Source organism: Corvus cornix, chromosome 4 (genome assembly GCF_000738735.6).
Source record: "Corvus cornix cornix isolate S_Up_H32 chromosome 4, ASM73873v5, whole genome shotgun sequence".
Lineage (NCBI taxonomy): Eukaryota > Metazoa > Chordata > Aves > Passeriformes > Corvidae > Corvus > Corvus cornix.
This window is the reverse complement of record NC_046334.1, coordinates 30,052,279-30,078,109: the sequence shown is the minus strand read 5'-3', so window position 1 is coordinate 30,078,109 and position 25,831 is coordinate 30,052,279. Positions and strand designations below refer to the sequence as shown.

Below are 25,831 nucleotides of genomic sequence, written 5' to 3'. Positions count from 1 at the left end.
AGCCGGTTCTTCCTATACACACTGTTTAACAAGAAAAAAGTAAGTTTCTGTGACAAGGATATGAGGTAGTTTCTAGCTAAGAGAGGTTGTGACTGTTCCACTGATTACCTGCAAATGCTTGAAAAGATATCAATAGGTCAGTGTTGCTTTACACTTGAAGAAGTGCTTTACTTTCCCTTTTTTATGTTTCTTCAGGATTTTTGGAGAATCCTAAAGGAACATGTGTTTTGTCTTCAAAGCAAGCAAACCTGACTCACGAGAAGATTACTCTTTGGATACCTTGAAAAATAGACAGAAAATTAATAACTGAACTAAGCATTTTTACCACAGGAAATGCCAAAATCTAAGGATTTTCTTTATTTTTCTTGCAATAATTAAACATGAATTACGTTTGGTCTGTCATGCTTTTAAAAAAGTTGTAGTAGGCTGATCAAGTATATCTGGAATCAAAAACCAGCAAGTTACCTCAAATGAAACAAAACATATCCTATTGAAAGCTACGGCAGCAAGCATATACAAAAACAATATGTGAATTTGATAACAATTCAAAGTGAAAACTAGATATTTTCTTTTATTCATTACTTGGCCATCTTTACAGGTCCACAGCAGAAGAGAATCACCATACAACTCAGTAAACTCCAAAATTAAACAAAGAAAGCAAAATTTTAATTATGCTACATAAAAAAAACTTTCTGCTTTTTGATTACATATAGTCAGAAATAAATTTTAAGTGCTTCTGGAGATGATAATGATGAGATAAAGATGAGGACACTTTTACAGATGGTTTGAAACATTCTTTACGTTTTTGATTTATAGATAATCTATCCATAGTTGAGGGACTAACCGTTACATTTTGTCCTACAAACTACTAAAACCAGACACTACCCAGCAGCTTAAAGAACATATGAAAAAGCTGCATCTATTTAACAGCTGCAGAACTCAGGACAGAGGCAGTAAAATATAAAAAAATACAAGAGTTAAAAATCCTACTGCAAGAATATTAACTGTAATAAAAGAGAAGACATTAAAACCAGCAGCTAGTTAGGTGCCAGGACATAATAGAACCCATAAGGGCAGGCAAAGAATGATGCTAAGTTAGGAAGAAAGAGTCTGTTTTCAGAGAACTTCCTGACAGACACCACAACAAAGCAACATGAATGGTGACTGTGTGGTCCCCTTCTCGTAAATAAATCAGGCGTCAAAGGTTGATCTGCAGTTAATAAGAGGCCTAAGCCTTCTCCAAGGATTTGTAGTATTCTGTCAGCACAGTCCAAGCCTTCGGAGCCATGAAGCCTTCTGGTGGGTTTTGTCCTTCTCGAGCCAGCTTGCGCATGCGGGTCCCCGATATAAAATCAAAGTCTTCATGGCTGAGAGAGTAGGGGTGGAGGCAAAGGGGGGGGAAAAAAGAACATACTTTAAAAGCAGGCAAAGTTGCTCATATTCCTTCTACTTACTTGATACTTTATACATATCTTCTTGGGAGTATAATGCTGTATAGCAACTGTCATTTCCAGGCCAGCAATGCTAGTAAGTGTCAAGAATATACAACCTCTATAATACTCAGCTTTGGTAACTCCTGAGGTTTTAGCAGCATGGTGCAACTGAACCCCTGGGGACTCAATTCAGTCTGTGCTTCCACTGAGCCTGGCTTGCTCTCTGAGGAAATAAACTCCTGTTGAAGGAGAACCATCTACTCTACCTACTGTCTGAACCCTCTGCCAAGGCAACAGCAGCCATCCTGATCTACGTCCTGCCTTGCCAGGCCAGGAGACCAGCCCAATGAGCTGGTTGAATGTTCCTGTGCTGGTTCAAGAAGGTAATTTCAGTGCCACTAGAGAATGTGTAAAAAGACACTGTATAAAATCTTAGTGAGGGACTGTTTGGGGAAGAGAGAAAATAAAAGCCTCAGAATCTAGAGGCAAGCTTTACAGCTGTGCCATTGCAAGACACTGAGTACACATGCATATTAATAACATGCCATATACAGTTCAAAATAAAGAGAAAAATCAAGGGAATAATAAAAATACCTTCTCCTAAAGATGTTTTTCCCTAAAAAACCGAATTCAATGGGACAAACCCAAAATTAAACACAGAATAATTGTTTACCATTGTTAACATAAGAATCTAAATTTTTATTAACTTCTCAGGTATATGGTCACAAGCAGCAAAAGCTCCACTAATTAAATTACTCCTCACAGGACTGAAACAGTAAAAGCTAGACAAGAATGCCAAAGTTCTATCAAATGCTCCAAAGGAAAAAAATTATGTATTTCTAAATTAAATACGCAATTTTACTTATGCCATTTGCTCAATTTGCAACATGTATGCATTACTCATTCTTTACTTGTCTGTTTGAAATAAAAAACAAGTATTGATCTCAGATGCACGTGCCTTAGCCAGAAACAAGAGCCAAGTGTGTACATCAGAGGGCAGAACTTGGCTCTAAGTGTTGGTCTACGCTCAGTAGGGTATGGAAGTCAGCAAGATGCAGAAAGCATTCCACAGTTCCCTTTCACAACAACACTTGCCCCATAACTTTTTGATTTGGACTGTATACATTTACACACCAGCACTGTCATACATGCTCTTTTCTTGTTGCTCTAAATTTGGGACTGTGGGTTCCTGAAGAGTCACAAGGCAAAAAAAACCCTACTGTGCTTTAGTCCTGCAAAATATAAATTACATAAAAATGAAAATTTGAAGTCGATGTAGTTCCATGGGAGAAAAAATTTGCACTGCTATTTATAACATCTGAAAATTTTATTCTTCAGCAGAGAGATGTCTGCTGTTCACTAACACTGCCTGAAGATACCTTCGGTTCTTTGCAAAGAACTATTTATATAAAATATAGGTGGGGAAGTGACAAGCCTGGTTAATTCTGTCAAAAAAATACCAAGTCTTCAGATGACCAGGAAGAGAAGAGTAAAGCAAGTGCTATAAAGTTTCTCCATGTGTGTTTTCTCCTCACTGTGGTAACAATGCCAAAGTTAGAGCATTTTACAAAAAAAGGTGCTTTACCCCTCCTTTTTTCTTATGTTTTCAGAAGAACAGTCAACTTCCTCCCATGCCCTACAAGTGAAGTAATGCTACTAAACCACTACATTTAGATATGTCATAGAAGTTTGCTTCAATAAGACATACAACTCCTTTAGCTGCTTCTTATCCCTAGCTGCACAAAAAGCAGCTAAGAATCAGAGATACCAAGAAAGAGAGAAACAGGAAAAGAAGCTAAGGAGATCTACAGAAATTATAAAAAAATGAAAGAAAACAAGTAAGTGAGGATCATTTCAGAAACATAGTACATTCAGCAACTCATAACATTTCTAGAAATGTTTCCAAAATACCATTAAAAGTTATAAAAGTACTAATGATGTCCTCTCATTATCCTGAATGTCTATTTTGAAAGGGTTTTTCTTTATTAAAAAAAAAATACTTTAATTAGTAATCACTGAAGTGACTCAAATGGAGCCCTGGAAATATATACACAACAACACAGTATTTTTTGCCTTTTAAAAAATTACTGCATTTATAATTTTCAATAAAATTTCAGAAACTGAGATTCCTGCTAAGGAGAAAAACCTTATCAATACTTCACCACTGTGGCATGATGTGACCCACAAGCATTTTGAAATAAAACATATCAGTATGAGTAATTTGCTTTAGTAGAAGGAGATAGTAAAAAGAGTCATCAAGTAATTCTTTCAGAGTGAATTTTGAGGATATTAAGAGTTACTCTATATAAGGTGGATTTGAGTGGAACATGAGAGGGGGGAAACATTTGACCATTAAAGATGCCATAAGACTTAAATGCCAAAGCCATTCAAATTCCATTCTTGTCAGATTTGAAATGACCCTCAATGAAACTTAATGCAAGCCTTTTCTGAGTATGGGATTTAAGTGCCTTTGAAAATTTTACTCGGTAGCGGCTGGAATCAGCTCTCTTTCAGCCACACTGTATGCTACTGAACACTTGTAACATTGACTTGACCTTTTACTGCCAATTGAGTTTGACTGGTACTGACACAATCCTTTGGACCACTGCAATTAAAAGCACCCTCCAAAAGAAAGAGGAAAAGAACACAGAAATAAAACCACAACAAATATTTGTCAACAGAAAAACAGTCTTGAAACATTTCACATTGGGGAGTGGTATTTGCTCTGTGGCATAGCATCCTAGAACTCTACTACACTCACAGTAGTGAAAAAAATGTAACTACACACGTTGTGAAATTTCCTTACTTATGGAGGACAGGGATTTCAGAGACCTTACAGTTCCTGTGACAAAACAAGGATATCATTAGTTTGCAAGTAGGAAGTAACTGCCACAGGCCTACAGGAACCCTCCTGTGCTGCATCTCTGAGGTGTCAGTACAGTACATTAATACAGTAACTGAAGAGACTAGTTTTTCTGCTTCAGCGTTACTCCCTACAAATTTAATCTAAATATAGACCACAGTACATAGTCGATTTTTCATCTGGGAGCATTAAAAGTCAGTCATAATCTTGGGAACCCTGACCTCCTCTTTGGTATTTAGCACTGTGCAAATGACCTTCTAGGAATTCCCATTCTCTGTGGAGGGCAATGTCTCATGCTCTCAAGGTCTTAAAGAATTACTCTTAAATACAAGACTCATGATAAAAGTAAAGACCATTAATTCACAGTTTTGCCCTTTTTTTAGGCAAATAGAACAATAGCAAAATGAAACAGTAATATGACTTATTCACTCTGGTCTGTCTTCAAAACAACTGTGATGTTCTACTCAGCTGGTAAACTTCAGACTAATTTCTGGGACAATTCACAGCTGCCTTATCTGGGGTCCAATTCTAACCTTAAACCCTTTTAAGGATTTTCTCTGAATTTAAACTTGCCTTTGCAGCATCAAGTCATGACTTACACCGTAACTCCTACAGGAAGTCTACATTATGCCTTGGGAATGAATGTCCCATGATGCTGAATGAACCAGCTAGTGCCAGCTAGGTTCAAATCCCAACCAGCCACGAACAGTTTGTGAAATTAGAACACAATAATGTGATTAATATCAACACATGCAAAGCAAATCCTTTACTAATTCCTTTCTAACTGGCAGGAGGGTTTAAGTCTCCTGGCCTGGTGCAGTGTTTCAGTGTATCCCAAATTACGTACTAATGGTAATTGAGAAACCGTATTTCACATAACTAAAGTAAGGAGAACAGTCAAGTGTGCTTATCTCAGCCTCTTACTATCACTTTAAAAAACAAACAAATCTGAGAACAGTATGTACTTAGCTGGAGTAGGTGTCCTGTATTATTTGATAGTATTAAAGCAGTAATGGCAACCATATTACAGGTCCTGGGAAAAAAATCTGTTAAGTTAAAATCTCTCTTCTTCACAGGTACCCATGCTTCATTCACATTTTATAGACAGCATGAACAATCTGCTCCATTCACCTTACTTATGAGTTTCTTTTAGCCAAAATGTTCTCTTTGGTTTTCTTTCAGGAAAAAAAATATAGTAATTTATTTCCAGACACTGCTGTGGCTTTTTAATTGCTAGACTAATTTCCTTTCTTAATTGAGTTTTTTCTCAGCAGTAGTCTGTGGCTGCATTTTATAGGACTGATCTTCCATAAAGAATTGGGAATCTCTGCTCACAAAACCAGCTTCTATTATTAAGCCACCAATCCCAGATTACACTTGTCTGTGGTAACTGTTTCTGAGGCCTTTTTGGCTGAAGAAACCCACTAATTGATTTTCTGAAGGGATTTGAGCACTGGGTAAGCTTTTTTTTGGGGGGGGGGGGGGGGGGGGAAGGGCAGTAGTAATGTTATTTGTTGGTTTGTTGATTCTTTGGTTGTTCTCTATACACTTCATTCTACCAATGGTTTACAGGTCAGACATTTATTCTGAATTACTCCGTTATAACTAGAATTCTTCCCATAAACTTTTCCAAAACACATTTGGACATAGTCAATTATAGATCAAAAATTCTATAAAATCAGTGTAAAAACTTTGATAAGGACTGTAACAATATTCACACTAGTTTTTATATGCATTACTTCAGAATTCTATGCAAGTGGAAGTGCTCAAGCTTCCCACAGAAACTTAGATTAGGCTTTCCATCTGACTTGAGTAACAGCAAAAATGTCAATTTTATTTTTATTATCCTCATTTAGACCAAAGGGAAAATAAAATTAAATTAGCTCTACCTGTGCTGCTATACATCACTTCAAATGCATTCCTCAAATCCCTTTCCTAGATCTCAGTTTTAGACACATTTTTTTCAAAAGTATGTTTCAAGAGTTCAGTTTCATGAGGTGCTAAACCTAGTACTAAGATGTCCAAGAAACAAATTAAAAAATATGCTGGCTTCATGAGGCAAAATACGAATATAATTCCAAGTCATTGGTTGTTTCTATATCTTAGTATTCTAAAGGGCAACTTTATTTAAACAATTTATACAAGTTAAGCATTGTGCACCACCCTGCAACTCCAGTTGCTGTGCAGCTGTTAGAAAGGCTTTCACGTCACGCTTTCCTTGCCCCCTTTCCTCACAGACAATGCTCTGTTATCCTGAATGCAACCAGGATATTTCTGCCTTTCCTTACTAACAGGGGCCAAGTGACTTCAGTTCTAACACAGCACCACAGCAGCTCAACATTGTTAATCAGCAGCATGAGGTCCTGACATACGAAGGCAACTCCAGACTGCTCCCAAGCACATACTGGCTCAACTGAAACTCCAAGGGCAGCACATGTTCTGGAGGACACTAATGAAGTGAGAAACAAACTGAACTTGTATATGAACTCCACAAAACTGCGCTCGTGCGAACACCTTTGGGAGCAGACGACCTTAAGCACAATAACCTCTTGGAATCACAGGCAGCACAACAGAGAAGCGAGGGCCTTTGGTACTGATTTGGAGGCAGGGCTGGTGTAGGCTTTTTGATGCTTCCCAGGCTTGCCAGCAAGGTCATAAGCAGCTTGGCTACAGCCAGCTCTCACACAGTTGCCCAGCACCTTACCGTAGGCAGCTGACCAGTGCCGACCCATGCTCTGAACACCCAGAGGCATACAAGGAATGCTATCAGCAAGTGTTATACCTATCTCATAAAAGCTGAGCAAAGCAACTCTGCCACTGTTAATTCTGCAGCCACAACTTTTCAGACATCCTTCTGGCAGCTGGATTAAGCTTTTGGTAACCTCTCACCATGAGCCAAAGATTCATCCACCACCATCCCGATGTTGGGATTTCCCTCAGAAGCCAAAAGGTATTTCACTAATAGCAGCAAAGAGCCCAACTGCAATAACCTCTGTATGTCTTTGCTGCCAAGACAGCTGTGGGTGCAACTCTACCAAATTACAGAGACACCCAAGGTAGCAGATGGTGTCTATTACAGCTTCTCACAAGCACCTTCCCAAACAGAGGAGTCCAGGAGGCCTGCAAGAATAGAAGAGATGATCACATGGGGCAAGGATAACTACACCCAGCAGCTAAGACACACGGCTCAGTCCAAGGGAAACCCCCTTGCCATAAGCTTCCATGCATTCATTAGTGATGTAAATTCTGGAATTGCCTAGTTGGCTGTCAAGTCTCCAAGAACTAAGAAAGGTGCAACAGATACCAAATCACCCTTTTTTAAAACAAGTCCCAGCAATGCTTCTACGCGTACAAACCTCTTCCCAACATTTTCATGCTGTGTTTTTCACCCAGTGAGCTCAGGAAATATTTCCACAAACATCACATCCAAGGGTCTTCCACCAGTACTGATCCTCTCGTGTTTCCAGGCAATCCTCTCTTCCCTGCCATCCTCCTTTCAGAGTCAAATACCACATGGTCCAGGAGTCTGCCACATTTTCAGCATTACACAGACTATCTTGAAAGGCAGCCAGCTGCACCCACCCAAGCTCTGTCTGGAGCCTACCACAGTGCTCCATCTCTCGCAAGCAGGAGCAGTAATGGGAGCCTGCGTGTGTCCGCATTGCCATCTAGAGGATTGCTGCCACACTCCAGTCCATCTACAAACAATAGCCAGGGAAGGACAGGACAAACGGGCTTACATCCTGACAGCAGCAGGGCAGAACTGCACATTAGAAGCAGCATGGCCTTTATGCCACGACAGTTATAGAAACAGGAAAAAAAGTGCCCCAAACCAAGGCCTCATAGACACAGTGAAAGGATAAAAGGGTGCACAAGATGCAGTCTGTGGCAAAAGGCAAAATCTGTTCCCACAGCTTTTCATTAAAAAATCTCAAAGAGTTGCTTAGGGTTTTTTAAATCATTTGCTCTGGCTAATGACAGAGGTGAAATTTTACTCCCTTTGATCCAAATCACATCTATCCTGCTAAGAGTACAGTATTGATAATCACAGAATCAATATTCTGAATTCTGGCCTGTCACACTGCTACTCCCTTACTATTCCAATTTATTAAGAATTGACACACCAATAAAACTACTTCACTTTGACCTTTCTGTATTGAAGCATGACCAGCAGGTCCAGGAAGGCGATTCTCCCCCTCTACTCCACTCTTGTGACAGCCCAGCTGGAGTACTGCATCCAGACCTGGGGACCTCAGCATAAGACAGTCCATGGGTCTGATGGAGTGAGTCCAGAGGAGGGCCAAAAATTTGATCAGAGCACTGGAGCACCTCTCCTCTGCAGACAGGCTGAGAGAGTTGGAGTTGTTTAGTGTGTAGAAGAGAAGGCTCCAGGGAGACCTTATAGCATCTTCCTGTTCCTAAAGAAAGCTACAAGAGAGCTGCAGAGGGACTTTTTGCAAGCAGTGATAGGAGAAGGAGGAATGACTTTAAACTGAAAGAATGTAGGTTTAGATTAGATATTAGGAAGAAATCCATTCCTGTGAAGATGGTGAGGCACTGGAATAGGTTGCCCAGAGAAGTTTGCATGTCAGTACCAACTTCAACTGCAGTTTGATGTAAAACCAAAGTACATTTCAATAATCTGAATAAAGAGGATTAAATTAAAATGACAAGTCATCTTCCCAGCCAGTATCATTCATTCTCACCAGAGCAACACATACACTAAGTTTTGGATCTGGTTTGTCACACAAGGAAAAAATAACATTGGAATATGCACACAGAAAGTGAATTGAACTGTAATTGGATTTTTAAAAACTCAAAAAAGCTGAAAACCCTGGGACACAGAATATTCTTAGGGCATAATTTTGCATTATTGCTAACAGAGAAAATAGCTATTTGTCACCCCATCTTGTCCACTTTCTTCTCCATGCTGCACATACTCACTGTTTCTCTTCCCTGCTATCTGATGCACATCTGATACCTGAGAAGCTTATTTAGAAAGACAAAGCAGCAGAAAGCTAATCTTGCCATTCTAATAAATAGTAATATTTTTCTCTGGATTTACCAATCTGCGCCACATTCCAGAATCAGAGAAACCTCAGTACCTGGTGAGCCTTCGTGTGGCAGCTACAGTTAGATCAGGTAGTTGTACTGTGAACCAAACCATGCTGAAATCAAGCTTGACTAAAAGCTACACTGATCTAAACCCACATCTAAACACTGCCATATTTGAGCAATATGAATTTAATTATGAACGATTTTCTTAATGTGGGCAGGGGTAAGAGGCAGTTATTGCTCAAAAATTTCTTAAAATGAAAATACAACTTACTGATCAGAGTCATAATAATCCATGCACTTCTTTTTTTTATTATAAGCTGCCACCCTGAAGGGTACAATTTCCAGTGCTCGGAGGCCTGGAGCCATTGTCAGCACTTTGGCACCATGGGTTGGTTCGTATAGATCTTTCCCAGTGTCAGGGTGTGGCATCCCTGCTGGATCTCGCCCTACAATGTAGAAGTTAGCTCCTGCAACCATCCGTGATCTGCAGTGCCACTGAACCTACAACAGAGACAGGAAAAACAATTAACAGAAGAAAATGCTCCAAAAATGCAGCCCTCAAAATGGGCATGCACTCTGTAACTACCATGTTTTCTTTAATCAGATGTGATTTTTACTATGGAGCCACAACATAATACAGAACCAATTACGTTGATCACCATCAGACTTACAGCTAAAACATACTATCCCCATTTTATTTGCACAGTAGGTGCTCAGAAAGTTACTTCAGCACTATCTCTACATTCAGAAAGAAAAATCACCCATGTTCAGCATTTTCAACTTGTACATGTGGCAAGGATGTTGTTCAAGGCACAATTAACACTTAGTCTGCATGAACATTAAGACCCAAAGGACACATCAACTAGGTACACACTGCACCTGAATGCTTGTAAAAGATTTACTTTCCTAAGCAGGTGAATTCACCACATTTTGATACACCTTTGCCATACACAACTGTTTCTTTTCTTCCAAGGCACTTATGAAGAATGTTAAAAATACAAAAAATGCTAAATTGATATTTATGAAACTTGTCCATTAAGATTTTTACAGACTGGAAGGACACATCCAGCTTGTAGATAACCATATTACCAGCTGCTTGTTCTTCTGTAAAGCACTGGTGCTATAAAAACAGATCTAATACCAATGACTTTCAAAATAACCTATGGAAAATTATTAAAGAAAGAATCTCTTTTATTAGTGTCAGGCTGTACTCTGAGGTTACTGGAAATGCCATATAGGCAGGGAGAAAAATTTTATCCTGTTCAGAATAAGGATTGTGGATTTTGCTCCTCCTCACGCATACAAGAAAGAGGTAGAAGAGTTCTGTAAATTCTCACAAAAGGCCTGTGGGGAAGAGCAGAAGATTCCTCACATTAACTCACTCTCATGCCTCAACTAGATCTGGACTGCAGTTTTTTCTCTGGACTGAAAAGCAGTGCAAGCTCCATTTGACCAGTCAACTGGCCAGCAGAAGATAAGTGGCATCTGCCTAATTTAACTTCACTAGCAAGATCTCCTATCTATAAAAAAATCTACCCCAGAGTGAACCTCAGAGCCTGGTCAGAACTTGAACTTCCTGTGATTCAAGGTGGAGGGGAGCAAGGATGGGAAAAAAAAGGAAAAAGAAAAAAAAAAAGGAATGAGATGGAGAATCAAGGAATGAGAACAAATGAGAACATTTATTCTTTCTGCTGCTTTCCACAAACCTCTAGGGACTCCACCCCAAGACCTGGCTCCTAAATAAAGTGTTGCCAAAGAATTATTTCATACAAAAGCCTTGAAACAATTCTCTCTGAATTAAGTCTGCCAAAAAATAAACAGACTGCTTTTTTCTTAATATGTGTACAGCCCTCCAACACACAAACTTTTTTGCTTAAGAGTCATAAAACTTAAGTATTTTAACATTCAGGACAATCATTCCGTATGTTAACAGATCTTATAATTCCTTCTGAAAAAGACCGTAAAAAAAAGGAGGGAGGATTAATTTATTATCATACCCTTGTAACTGTAAAGAAAGGAACCTATAAACCCAATATTTTCTCCCACCTTTTCCAGCAAAATCCTCCAATATACAAGTTTCTTCATAAGAGAATGCTTTGGTTGGTGACAGAGACTTGATAGTCCCTTTCCAAGGGAAATTAGTCTCCTCTCTCTCCATTAAAACAACACAACATAAAAACATCATTAAAACATCAGACATGGCACAAAATACTTTAGTTCACTATCAAAAGGGTTTTGTTTCACTTTAAACTCTTGATGTACTTACCTCAGTTGGTCCTGCGTACATCATGGGGGAAGGGAATATAGCTACCACTGTTGTTTCTGGATTCAGGATTCCCTCCTCCAGTACTGCAGCGTGCTGCTTCATGCGCCACATAAGAGGAACATCATCCTCCTTTGTCCAGCCTCCAAGGGGGTGCAAGAGTAAAACTGGGCGCCGGTAGCCACGTTCCAGAAGTTGCTTGTGAGTATCCTGCATTAAAAGAGCGTGCCCATTGTGCACCGGGTTGCGTAACTGGAATGCGAAGACCGCATCTGTGGGGAACAAAACAAGACAAAAGATGTAAGCAGAGCAAATTATTTTATCAGGAGTTGTACAACCACAGAAAAACCTTCAGTACATGCTTTCCTCTGAACTATATTAAACAAGTATAATAGCAGTGGTCGCAGGTCATTAAATTATTAATAATTATTACAAAATCACTGTACTTAACAAGCAAAACTAATAAAAAACAACCATACTAAAAAAAAAAAAGGTCAGCTTCCTTAACTTCTGAATTTTCTGCAGAATTACTTTGTTTTCTCCAAGACCTATAATCTTCTATTTGGATTTTTTACTTGCGTAAGTATATTATATTCTAAGAGGAGATCAAACTATGCTACCTATCTTAAAGGCTCAATATATCATCAAGAGAAAAAATGGACCTCTTTGGAACAAAACTAATAAAAGGGGATTTAATGCTCCTTACTAAGTTTCCTTCACCTTAGTTTAGTAGATTTTAAGTACAGTAAGAACAAAGCAAGATTAACTGCTATTCCAGAGTATTACTGACACAACCAGGATTTCTCCCTTCTGCAAATTCAGATGAACTAAGTACCCTGCAAGACGGCAAAATCACTGTAACTGAGAGGTTTTCCAATATAGAACCAATGAAAACTAGAGAATAGGTTTTTTTCAGATCTCAAATATGTGTTTGTGTAGGGGTTAGCCACAAGACTGATATCCCAGACCTACAGATCCCGGACATAGTGACCACACAGAACAAAGACAGAAGCTGAGGACTAATTGTGGCTTGCATTCTTGATGTTAATCTCTCTCCTCACATTTACAAGTGCAGCTGCCCGCCAGTCACTGCCACAGTGAAAGCAGCATGTTTGTTCTCTGCTGTATGACATTCCTCAGCCTCTTACTTATCTGCCTAACACAACTACTTTTGTGAAAAAAAACCTGTTTTATTTCTTGTGCAGAAAAGAAACTTGGCACCAGTCCACTTGCACTACTTTCATAAGTCTTGTTCCCCAGAAGCAGCATGGAACAGACTAAAAAATAGCAGAGCATGAAAGCTCAACATTCAACCATACCTCTGTAGTTTAAGCCCAACGTGATATTTAAATCACATTTTACCGCATTTTAACATTATCTTTCTTGTCTACAGAGCATGGAAAGAAAGTTCAGAACCTCAGGCATTACCAGCTTCTATTACGTATTTAGGCAGTGCAATGCCTGAGATTATAAAAATTATTGCTATTAAAAGCAAAGAATGCCACCTACCAGAGCATTCAAAATCTTCATCCTTGAAACAATGCCAGCCTCAGTGGTGGCAGCAGACATTTGGATAAGCCTCTGCAGGAAGATAGAAAGCAAGAAAAATTTACTCACCAGCATTCATTTCCTTGAATTTCTGCCTTAGTTCAGCTGGAGTGAGACGGTATTGATCAAGTCCATCATTCCAATAAATACGATCAAGGACCTGTAGATCTCCCCCTACAAGCCAGTTCCCTTGCTCCATAACCATCTAAGAAAAGAAAGGAAAGTCCTTGTTAGGATTATTTACCAGCTTCTCCTGAGTATGTAGATGACTGCAATGGGGACACATCTTTACCAAAGACTGCGTTCCAGGTTAATTTTGACAGTTGTTAAGTCAAGCATCAGTGTTAAAGAAATGAAAAAAATTCACTGGAACATAGTCCAGACATGTTATACCATGATGTAGGAGAGATGCCCAAATCTTCAGTGGGCATATGCCTTTCTTTCAAAATTGAGATAATATATAGAAATGCAAATAGCCAATATTCTTAATCACCACTACATGACAAACAAAGATAGTGTCTGGAAAGCCTTGTCTATTACAATTTACTTAGTTATTTACCATATATATACCTTTCTATTAGTATATATTTTTAAATTTAATTACAATATATCAATAAAATGAAGTTGCACTTTCTAGTTATTGGTCAAAGCAAATGCTGTTGCAGTATCACTCTGTAGTTTACAAGATTCTCGTCAGCAATAAAGTAACAAACAAAACAATTCTGATTGACTACTCACCCACTTTAATCTAATAATAAAATCAGAATCTTTGAAGTAGAATAGCTTTTGGGTTTGTCTCATGGTAGCAGTTTACCCAAGTAACAGATGTCGGATCGTCACTACACTTCTTTTTATACCTTTAAATATCGCCTCACCCTTTATCAAAAAATAATTATGGCAAGCTGCTTAACATACTCTACAAATGGCCATAGACATTACTTAGAAATTTTTAATTTCTAAGAATGCATTTTCTTTTGAAGATGGAATCACAAAAAGCTTTCAAGTTTCATACACATTTCTGATAATTTTTTTTTAGCCTTATGTAATTTATAAATGACAATAAATCTTGATATAACAGAAGATACTACATACTAAACCCAAAAGCCAAGATGTGAAAATGAAGTGTGAATTTTTCAGTTTATTTTTCCTTTGACCTGCTGGAATTAAATGACACCACAGTAACCATTCCCTTCCCAAAGAAAATGCTGTACTTTGACATCTTACCAAGGTGCAGGGAAGGTGTGATAATGATATGAAGATGAGAAAACTCCGCACCACAGAATCTCTCAGGTACCCAAATATTTCTGATTCATTAAGAAGGGCCACCAAATTCACGTAGTGTCACGTTACCACTATACACCCCCGTACAGGCATAAGAACACAGTTCCTCATCCTAAGGCGTAAGAACACAATTCCTCATCTTCTACGTAACAAGTCATTCAAATTTTGTCTGCATGAGATTTTCTTAGCATTTATTAAATCTGTGCTAAGTTTTCAAAAAAGGGATAATCTTATGTTCAACATCATAGACCACATCAAGGGCTTTGAAAATCTTCTGTTAGTCATACAGATACTTTTTCAACATTTCAGAGGCTTTCCCTTTTCAAGAACAAGCTCATAATTTGAGGTTTTTTTGATTTCTCTTCATCTAATTTTAAGTCATACCTTTAAACAAAAAATACCTCAAAGACAAATGGGGAAATAAACATATTTTGGCTCTGCAGAGCTAAGATGCAACATTCACATCAGCTTGCATAAGCCACCACAGCATCATGATGAGTATGTTACAATTAGAACATTTCAGTATGACATATACATAAGGCCAAGATAATAAAACTTAATGAACACAATGGGTGGGAAATTACTCCCCAGAGGGTTAAATGATGAACTCTCCAGGAATACAGCCTGTTTCAAAAACATCTAAAGCAGGCAGGTCTCACGTGCTCCACATGCAGGCAGAAAATAAGTTTTCTATCCTTCACAAAGCATATATTCACTGATTAAGGAGCTTTGATGATCCATCTGGTGACACAGACGGATGTGTTTCCTAGGCACACTGGAGGGCAAAGTTCCCTCTTCTGTAGCACAGATACTACAGTACATTCTAAATTCATTTCATGTGTACATATTGACATTAGATTTTCACACTAAGTACAGACTATTCAACAGATGCATAGAAAAAAGTTACTTTTCTTTCTGTCAGATATTTCAATTAATTTTCAAAGTAGTTTTTTTGTCAAACTACAGCAGTCAGAGACATGAGCTTCACTTAATTTGCAACTCTACAACAGTACAGCGAACAGGACTAGACTTTCAACTTTTAAACACATACCTTGATATAGGGATGCTCCTTGCATGTTGTTCCCCATTGCCTAGCACAGCGTTCCTCTTTCCTGTGCTCGTAGAACTCAGGATTACGGAGAATGGCAACGCGGCAACCTTCATACACCAGTGCAATTGCTGTACACCCATCGAGCCTTTCTTTGTCTTCTTGAGTGGCTGTTAGCACTATAGGCACTGACAGATTAATAACTCCCCCTGCAGAGGGAAAAAGAAAGCCCTTTATCCCTAGTAACAGTCATCAATGTTCTTATGAAAGTCTACCTAATTAACAGGTTACTTTTAAGGCTGTAAGTGTATTACATGACAGGTAGTTGAAACACTTATTTTAACAGGGATTAAACAATTCTTAGAATGAACTCACGCTTCCATAAATAAAATTGCTATAAAATTGAGCAAAAACTGAGGTTTGAGAAAGAGTGAACGCAGTACTGAAAATAGCAAGTACTTAGAGCTGCACACAAATATTTAAACTGTGAGGACACTACTTTTTGGGAATCTCAAATTAATACCTTTCTCAAGAATCTATACAGAAAGTAAAAATACACAAATAACATTTTAAAATAGGTCATCTAAAATATCAGACAAGATTGCTACTGGAGTGGATAATTAGTAAAAAGGAAATTATATTCTCAGCACACATACTTATGGCCCCTTAGAAAAAAATCAATGCAATAGGAGCAGGCAAACGTACCCAAGTAGTTAACATACATAATTCAACTATTTCAAAAGGTGACTTTTGTTGTTTACTTAAAACTGTATTCAGATTCAAGCATTCAGCTTTCAGAAAAAACTGCTGAGTCAGGCAAACATTCTGCACCATTTGTTCAGCTGAAAGTTTACCAGCTACTTTACTTCTAAAACAAAGCCAATGTAGCTGAATTTTAAGGTTACGTGTGGTCCTCGTTTCTAAGCACCTACTTCACTGCCAGGTGCTGGAAAGTCTTGTTTTTCTTTACTACAAGAGTGAGATTTGAGAAACCCAGTGGAGTAAACATTCTAAGTCTTCTACAAAGGCTTGGGTTCTAACAAGCATATGCTTGAGTGCAAAACTTTTGGGTGGCCTCCAGGAGAAAAGTCATAGACCCTTTAAAGTTAATGAAGGTTTTGGCATTTGCCAAGACTCTAAAATAAGGCTAATTTTGCTATTATTTAAGCAATACATTTTTTGTTAGGAAATTAAATTTCCTAGGAAATTAAAAATTATAAAGCTGGATGAAAAGTTTAAGAGAAAAACAGGTCCCCCTTCTTTCATAACGCAAAATGCATAATGCATGCTGTGCATCTCCTCCTAATTTCAGTCTTGGTGCCCACAGTTATTTTCAAAGCAACTAGGTCATAAAATGGAGTTTGGCAGCAGTCACAGAGAGTGGTTTGACACCCAAAACTGATAATTTAAAACAAACCTTTTCCTTTGCAAACAATAAATATTTCAAACTAGGAAGAGATCTCAAACCTGTTGTTTATTAAAATTTTGTCCATGACCAGCAATAAATATATAATAACTTCTACATTTCTCTTCAGCCACTGTACAAGTAAGAAACTGAGGTAAGGTAGTGAAGCAAGTCTGTTAAATCACAGATGAGAACAGTGTCAGGATGAGACTTTTTCAGACGACTTAATCTTTAAAGGCAGATTATCAACACATCTGCACTGATCTCCACAGCCTAGAAGTCAGCCAGTATGAGCACTACATTTAAAGCCCAAAGGATGAGATGTATTGCAGGTAATAAACCATTTTCCTCTCTTCAGAATCAAAGCCCTGCAAAATGACTGCTGCTCTAAGACCCAGAACTAATATAACAAGCAAGGAGGAAACTTCAGGATGTTGTTTTGACTTAACAGCTGCCATTGCTGCACGTAACAAAGCAGCTTAAAGGCAATCATATTTTTCTGAAAAGATTTTCACATATAAGTGTTGTAGTAGTTATCTAAAAAAAAGGAAATCAGTAACAGGAAATCTAGAGGAACATGACTATTTTATTCAAGCTTAGGACTGAAAATTGTTTCCATCAGTAAGTTATTTTTCATTACTCATAGTTTTTGTAGCATAGATGAGATACTCAAAACAACTGCAGAAGGAATTTAAAAAATTGTTATATTGTTATATCTGAAACACTCGCCTATACAAGGTCTTAAATGCCTTATAAAAATCCTGATTTACTGAAAACTACAGGACAGAACTAGGACCTACAAGCTCTTTTAGCAGCTGAATACATTGCATGTCATCTGCAGAAGACTTTTCACCTGGATGGATGTACAAAAGGCAAATGAAATGAAAACAAAACTAGCAGTCCAAAATTATACTGCAAACTTTAGATACTCCAAAATAGCAGGATGGCATTTTGCTGTCTAGGATGGCACCTGTGAGACTTCGAGAAAAGGGAATTAAGAAATATAAGAAGGACAACAGATGTCTATATCATAGAATTGAAAGACAAGTGACTTTTTTTTGTTCTGCTATTTGGTCTCTAGCAAGACAAGAGTAATGAAAAAGGAAGCATGAAGATAGCAAAAAGGCTGGAGTAAAACAGAGCCTTCAAAGATGAATAAATGAAAAATGACAGAGGATTGCAATCAAATTCCAAAATCTGAGGATGTTATGACTTATTCACTACCTTAACTAAGTTCTTAGCCTACTGGTAATGCAAAATAAAATTCATTCATTCATCATCACAGGATAATTAAGTCATAATAATTCAATTACATGTGACAATTGTTCATACTCAAACCACATACTCATATTCTGATTTCACACTTGCAACAGCTCCAGTACTCAAGTCAGTTTGTTGTCCTTTCCTTCATTACTAATACAGAACAAATCTTTTGGTACATAGAGCTAAACAGCAATTAAATTGCAATTCCAAATTCTAAGATCAATTTCTTCAAAACAAATTACAAGTGTGCATTTTAGAATTAAACGTCTTTCAAAAATTAAGGTATTTGAAAAAAAAAAAATTTGTAAAGACAAAATATTCAAATCCTAATATGATGGTAGGTATAAAAAGAATAAAACCATCAAGTTTAAAACTGGTTGTTATACAATTCTGTTCTCTTATCCCAGACCTCAAGTTGTGCACAAGCCTGATAATGTGTTACCACACCACCAGTAAAAAGCAAAGCATCAGAAGTAGGATTAGTTTGCTTGGTTTTACAAATGGTGTGTTTTACCCTACCGTCAAGCAGACAGTCAAAGTGAAGGCACTGGAGGTATTCTCTCTCTCTCATAAAGCCATTCAGGGGTGTTGCCCAACCTTCTGCTAGCACTTGTACCCACTGCATATCCACCTTGTAAAGAAATGAAGAAATAGAGCAGACAAAAGTTGCTGCTTAATTACTGGCATCAGGTATTAATCATAAAAGATCATGATTTAATTCTAAAATGCAGGACAATGCAGACGGAAGATTTCTCAATACTACAGTTTTTAATCACAAATAGTTTAAAAGTTTCTACAAGTAAGGGGAAAAGAACAACTTGTTCATATTTTTGGCTATTTTCCAGTCCTTATACTGGATCAAATTTCCGTGTGTTAAAAAAATCGAAACCAACAAACACACAACAACAAACTTTATTTGTAAATCTTAATAAAGTTCATCTTAACAAAATTAGAGAATCCCATTTGCCTTTATTTAACGAAAGAAGATAACAAAGATGTTAAAAAGAAAAAAAAAAAGAAAAAATAATAACAACACATACAACAACCACAAAAAATATCAGAATTATGTGTGTAAATATTAAGAGGTCTAGTCTTTAAACAAATGAGAAATAAATTTTTTTCACAAACTAGTGAGACAATCCAGAAGTTAAATTCTCTCTGGACTAGTACTTATTTAGCATGAGATATCAGTTTACACAGGATTTCCTTCCTTAGCACTCAGTCACACTACAACTTAGTGTGTGGTCTCTACTACTTCTGCATATGCATTACTAAGACTTGGTCAAGTTTTTGACAAGGACAGGCTTTGCTTGTGGAAGTCTCTTTTGCAAAAGGCATGAATAACTTAATTACACTGTTTAATTCATACTGAGGCAAGTACAAAACAGTTTCTTCCCAAGCTTACATTATATACTTGTTTGATATTTAACAAGCCACTGGTTGGTGGTGGAGGGAGAAATGATCTGGTTTTCTATATAGGGAGCAATTAAGAATGGGACACTATCGAAGTTTAATAAAGGTGACCTTAATTGTTTATTCCTCAACAAACCAATGAATAGTTTTACACAGACATATGTGAAAAGGAATTAGTAATATGTGGTGAAAGGAAGTACTAATATTCATTACTAGTAGAAGACCAGGCAACTTTTAAAACTATTTAGTTCAGTGCTTAGGATGCCACCCCAATCCTTCAAAGTCTACTCACTACAGATGTTGAACTCTGAACTTAGTCAGCTCCTAGATCAAATGCTTAGCATAAAGTTCTAGTAATACTGTCAAAAAGCCAGTGAAAAAACTCATGCATTGCATCTGTGTATAGGCTTAGTTCTTCAGAAAAATGAATGAGGTAGAACAGAAACATAGCCAGAAGCAGCTTCATCCAAATGATCTCAGTTGAAAAATAATGCGTTGAACCAAAATAAGAAAACGGTTGATCAAGTCGATCCTTGCTTTTCCACAGTCTCTCTGCTGGAAACTAGAAAAGTAGCATGAGTATGCTCTAATCAGGAAAAAAAGAAAAAGCAGTCAAGTAGATCTGATCATCTGTTTGCAACTGTTTGAGTTTGGTATATATATTAAAAGTTATTGATGTTCAGCTGAAGACTACCAACAGGAAGAATCAAGAAGCAGTAACTGATTTCCCCCATATTTCTAGGCAATTACAAGTCCAAATAAAATGGTTTCTGCAAGTAAACTAAAAAAAAAGTTAGCAATCTCTCTGAAAGCAATTTCTCATACAAGACACTTTAGGCATGGTTTACTCCATGGATGTGGGGGGAGCATGGGAGAAAATTACTGTAAATTTTATCTCTAGGCTAGAGATAAACTAAGTAACACTATACCAGACATTGTTCATGAAATTATGAAGATTCAATTATCTCTGGTAAGTAGACAAAGAAAACACAGGTGCTGTGCTTTCTCTCAAGGAAAGATGGAAAAAGTGTATCAAGCTGTACTCTGTAACTGGTACAGGTATTTCAGCTACATGTACTTACACTAAGCAACAGATCAGACCATCTTTCAACTGCAGCAGAGACACCTGAACACACAATACCTTATTTATTTCCAAGGTTAACAGAGACTCAGCATCAGTTTTGGCCAACTGTAGCTTGTTTTCTGGCACATAAAGCTCTTTCACCTCGTAAGACGCATCCACTGGTACAATGTCCTGTATAAAAGGAATAAACAGAACTTAATGTTTGCTCAGAATGCCTCTTGGGCACTGAACACACATCAAGAAATAAAATTCTAATGTTGCACTACACAGTAGCAAGAGTTTATTCATTATGCAGTTTTTACTCATTTAAAAGCCAGCACTGTTCCAAGATGATGATATATTGCTAGTTACTCAAGCCAGCAGATTGGCTAAAGTGAAACACTCTGACAAGAGATTTTTTCTAAACCTTAAGTAACCCATATAACATTTACCTAGTAAATATTTAACCATTGAATTGAGTGAAGTTTTTATGACTTATTAATGCCCACATTATCTACAGTAGAAAGGAAGACTCAATGCTTTTACACACGCTGAAGAAGTAAAAAAAGATTTAGAGACTGAGCATTTATGAATTTAAGCCATTCACTATAGAAGATACATTAGAAATGGAAACATGAAAGTAAAATAAACAAAGCTCCTTCTCTACTGAAAATTAATACAGAAGTACAAATTAAATGTATTTCCTACAGCTAATGACATACTACCAGTATTTTCATCTATATACTAACTCTTAAAATATTTAAATGTGATGTCATCTGTGCACATATATGCAATGAACTGAAATCTAGCTCTATAAGCAACATATCAATTTTTTATTTGAAAAAAAAATCAGTTTTCCCATGTGTATTAAACAAGATATTCTCACTCCACAATGCTCAAGACTCAAGACCTTAAACTTGTTAGAAGACATTAACCCAAAGATAAAAACATAATTAAAAGAAGAGAAAAGGTCATCATGATAAAACTGTAAAGAGTCTCCTCCAACAAAGGATGGTGTAATATATCAAAACCCAGTCAAATGTTCCAGTGAAGTTCAGTAGCAAAAAATCAGTGAAAACACACTGACTGTTCTTTTTAAAACACATTTTTCAGTGTTTGAGAAACCTTTGTAAAGTAATGCTTTAATTTTTGAGAAAAAAAGCTCACCCTTAGAGCAGAGTATATACAAACCCATAACAACAATGAATAAATTATCTTTACTTTTCCAGTATATGCAGGCCAGAGTAAATAGGTATGCTTGCAGAAAATGCAAAGGTAGCTCAGGAATTTTAATGCATTTATCAGACCTTAGGCACTACCTCCATGGAAAGTAAAACAAAGGCAGTAGAAAGCTGACAAGTGAGAGATAAAATGACTATGGGAATAACAAGATGTCATGAGTCTCACTGGCTGCTGCATAATTCATATCCTCAAAGACACATCAAAAGAAGACAAATCAAACTAGCACTTAGAAATGGTGTTTTATAAGGAAAAGTTTGGTCCGTTACATATCAGACATCATTTTGGAAGCAGATTTTATTACATCGCAAGTTAGGCAAAACCTTCCTTTTGTTTTCTCTGCCTGAGCAGCAGCATTACAGCCCAGGAGAGCTGCAGAAGACTCCTGCCACAGCAATAAGCCCAGAACCAAATGAAGGCATTGTCTCCTGTAAGGAACACTATAATGATGGAGTGCACGTTATGCTGCTTCACAGATTTCCCTCTGGACCCTAGCTCATTACCAGGCTAGGATGGCCTAATTTTACAGACCATCACCAGCTTAAAATACATGTGCCTATTAAAAAGATCTCTTCAAGCATTATCCTGGGTTTAGTATCCCACTAATAGTCAAAACAAAGGTTTCACAATGCACTTTCCATCAATAACCTACTTCATTATACAAATGTAAACAGCTTGAAGACAGTTCTAGCAACTGAGTCTGACATTTAGAGAACTTGTAGGATTAGTAAACCTAGACTCCCTTGCACACATGAAAGTGGTACTTAAAATAGCTTAGATTAAAAAAAAAAAACAACAACAACCAAACAATAAAACCTGAAACAAGAGGAATCCATGCATCTTTAAACTGCATGAATTTTAGGAATTGGGAAAATGCTAGGCTAGCAAGCCATCTAGTGACCATTCTAAGGCATCAATTTTACTGAAAGCTTAATTCTACCAAAGGACAAGTTACAGAATATTCCTCAATATTTACTATTTCTCAATGCATTCATATAAAAAATGGCAAAATAAGAAATAAATAAACTAGATGCTTTATGGAAATGTGCCTCCTCACACTGGGGTGGTAGGTTCTTTGCTGATGCTGGTTGCCTCTGGAGATCATCCTGTCCAGCCTCCAGCACAAAACTGGTCCCACTACAGCAGGCTGCTCAGGACCTTGGCCAATCAAGTATTAAAAATCTCTAAGAACAGAGCATCCACAAACACTCATAGCAACTTGTTCTAATAATTGATCATCTTTACAGTGAAAGGTTTTTTTCCCCTATGTCTAATTTTAATCTCCCATATTTCATCTCATGTCTGCTGGCCCTTGTCCTACCCCTGTGCATCTCTAAGAAAAGTCGTCATCAGTCCTCCCTGTACCCTCCCATTTGGATGATGAAAAGAGCAACAAGAACTCCTTCAGCCTTCTCTTCTCCAAGCTGAACAAATCCACTTCCCCTCAGCCTCTCCTTGTGCAGTGACATCCTCCAGCCTCCAACCATCTCAGTGTGACCTTCTGCACAACTCACAGAAGCACATCGATGTCTGTTTTCTTCTGAGTTTGGGAGAAGGGCACAAACCTGGATAAGGTATCCAGACAAGGTCCCACAAGTGCTACATAAAATTGCAAAATTACTTTTCCCAAGCTCCTGGCTATGCTCTTGTTATTTACAGTAGAGCCTGCAGGCAGTCTTATCTGCAGCACAGGCACATGTTTTCATAATGCTGACAAATGTTTTTACAATGCTGAAAAATTTATTTCATAGAACGCATAGAAGCACAGAATGGTTGGGGTTGTCAGGGGCCTTAAGGATTCTCTAGTTCCAACCCCCCTGCCATGGGCAGGGACACCTTCCACTAGACCAGGTTGCTCAAAGCCCCTTCCAACTTGGCCTTCAAGACCTCCAGGGTCTTGAAGCTTCTCTGGGCAACTTGTTCCAGTGTCTCACCAAGCTCACAGTAAGGAATTTCTTCCTAACATCTAATCTAAATTACCTTCTGTCAGTTTAAAATCTTGTCCTATCCCTAAATGCCCTTATAAAAAGTCCTTCTTCATCCTTCCTATAAGCCCTTTTGTTCAAATTACAGGAAATCTACAGAAATTATATTCTCAAGATAGCACTGCATTAATATGGTCTAAAAACAAGACGTGCCTATTTAGCCTTGCCTTGATTTCATTGTCTCTTATTGAACTAAGCAACCACTAAGATATCTTGCTATTCACAATACTGTTATCTCCAAAGAAAAGGAAAAAACTGCTAAATGTGCCTTAAACAAAGCTGACTGGGCTAGGTGCCAGCAGTCAGCACTGTATAGCAATGCAAGACTTCAGGGATCACTATCTTGGCACATGTGACATCGGTTTTCACAACTGTGAAACACACTGAATTGTTCTGAGCAGGAGGCACAGGGCCCCCACAGTCAGGAACTGCCACCTCTCACAGGTAGGACTCCTACACAGATCTCCTTTTTTCTTAAAAAAAAAATATTCAGATGGGAATTTGGTCAAAAATCTAGAACTCTCCAATGGTTTTCTGCCCTGTCTTATCTCCTGAGCAACTCTGAGCAACCAGTCATCCATGAGCAGTTTTCTTGAAAATTTCAATACAAGAGACCAAATCTCTCCAGAGCTGTACTTACACAGAGGGTTAAAACTAACTCCATGCTGGCTACATGATGAGCTCTTTTGCTTTTATCAACTTCAACACTTGGTGGAGCTTTACTCAAACTACTGCCTATACCCTAAATTTCCAGAACATCCAACTCACATAAAAAAGCATGAGTAATTGTCTGCAAGAGTATCTCAATTAAAATAAATAGTTGTCTGGAATGTCATCCACTACCCACTGACTATAGATAATGTAAGGAAACACATTTCTTCTACATGAAGATTAGCAAATTCTAGGGGTATGGTTTCAAGAGGATAAAGTCATCTCTTGGCTGCCTTCACTTTTAGTGTTGGGTTTGGGGGTTTTTTTTGTCTATTTGTTTTGTTTTCTGTGTGGGGTTTGTGGGGGGTGGGGTTTTTTAGGTTGGATAATTAGCTGAATCCACTTATCAGGCAAAAGGAGAAGGCCCGGAGACTTGAAAAGGAATGGTGTAAATTGCAGGCACGAACAAGGAAATAGACCTACCTTTTCAGAAGCTATGAACCATAAACTCAACTCAGCCATGCCAAGAAGATCAGCTTCCTGAGCTGCTCATTACACAATTGCAGGACCACTTTTACTAGTGCAAGAAAAACAGTGGAAACAAGGGAAAGCAGACACAAGCACAGCAGCCCCTATTTAAGTGAGATCAAATAATGTGTAAGTGCAAGCCTGTCTCTTCACATCTGCAGTGTATATTAACTTGTACACTACAGAGACAACATAAAAAACTCAGACTCTTAAAATTGGTTGCTAGCATTTTTAAGTCAGCATTCACTGTTGGTTCTGTAAAAACTGAGACAGGTTTCTCTTCCTTCCTGTTATTGATATAAATTAATTTTCCACTTGTCCAAATCTTATTTCACTTGGAGATCAATGTTGTGCAATGTTCAGGTTTAAAAAGGAAACACACAATAGGACAAGTTTAAAAGTTTGAATTGAAAGATGCATAAGCCTTTAACTCTCAAATTGTCTTTGTTTTTCCCAGTACTTACATTCATATTGCAGGTACAAATACTTAAAAAAAAAAGTTTCTAAGATATGTCTCCATTTCTGCTCACCCTCTCTTGAAGAAGTTCCACAACTTGTTGTATACAATCATTCACATCACAGGAATCTGTTTTCAGCACAAGCTCTGGGGCTTCTGGTTTTTCATACTCAGAGTCAATCCCAGTAAAACCTACAGAACATAAGACAAAAATATTAGGTGACTTCTTCCAAAAGATGACTCCATTTTAACGCCATTCACAGACAGTTTTCTATACATAAACCAACACAACAGGCAAGAACATGGAGTTTTAGATTCCTTAATACAGGATTT

At 37.7% G+C, this 25,831-nt stretch overlaps 1 protein-coding gene across 1 annotated transcript in view; it reads right to left on the bottom strand.

Annotated features, from left to right (window-relative positions):
* Positions 1–334: 334 nt before the first annotated feature.
* The window catches only part of PAPSS1 (3'-phosphoadenosine 5'-phosphosulfate synthase 1), a 40,031-nt gene continuing 14,534 nt past the window's right edge, over positions 335–25,831 (bottom strand). Inside the window, exons 5-12 of the mRNA XM_010411712.3 lie at positions 25,572–25,690; positions 20,717–20,830; positions 18,682–18,793; positions 15,498–15,703; positions 13,235–13,370; positions 11,621–11,889; positions 9,626–9,855; positions 335–1,367 (exon numbers count right to left, since the gene is read on the bottom strand). Of these exons, the coding sequence (XP_010410014.1) occupies positions 1,229–1,367; positions 9,626–9,855; positions 11,621–11,889; positions 13,235–13,370; positions 15,498–15,703; positions 18,682–18,793; positions 20,717–20,830; positions 25,572–25,690 (1,325 nt within the window). The 3' untranslated portion in view covers positions 335–1,228. The remainder of the gene's footprint in view (positions 1,368–9,625; positions 9,856–11,620; positions 11,890–13,234; positions 13,371–15,497; positions 15,704–18,681; positions 18,794–20,716; positions 20,831–25,571; positions 25,691–25,831) is intronic.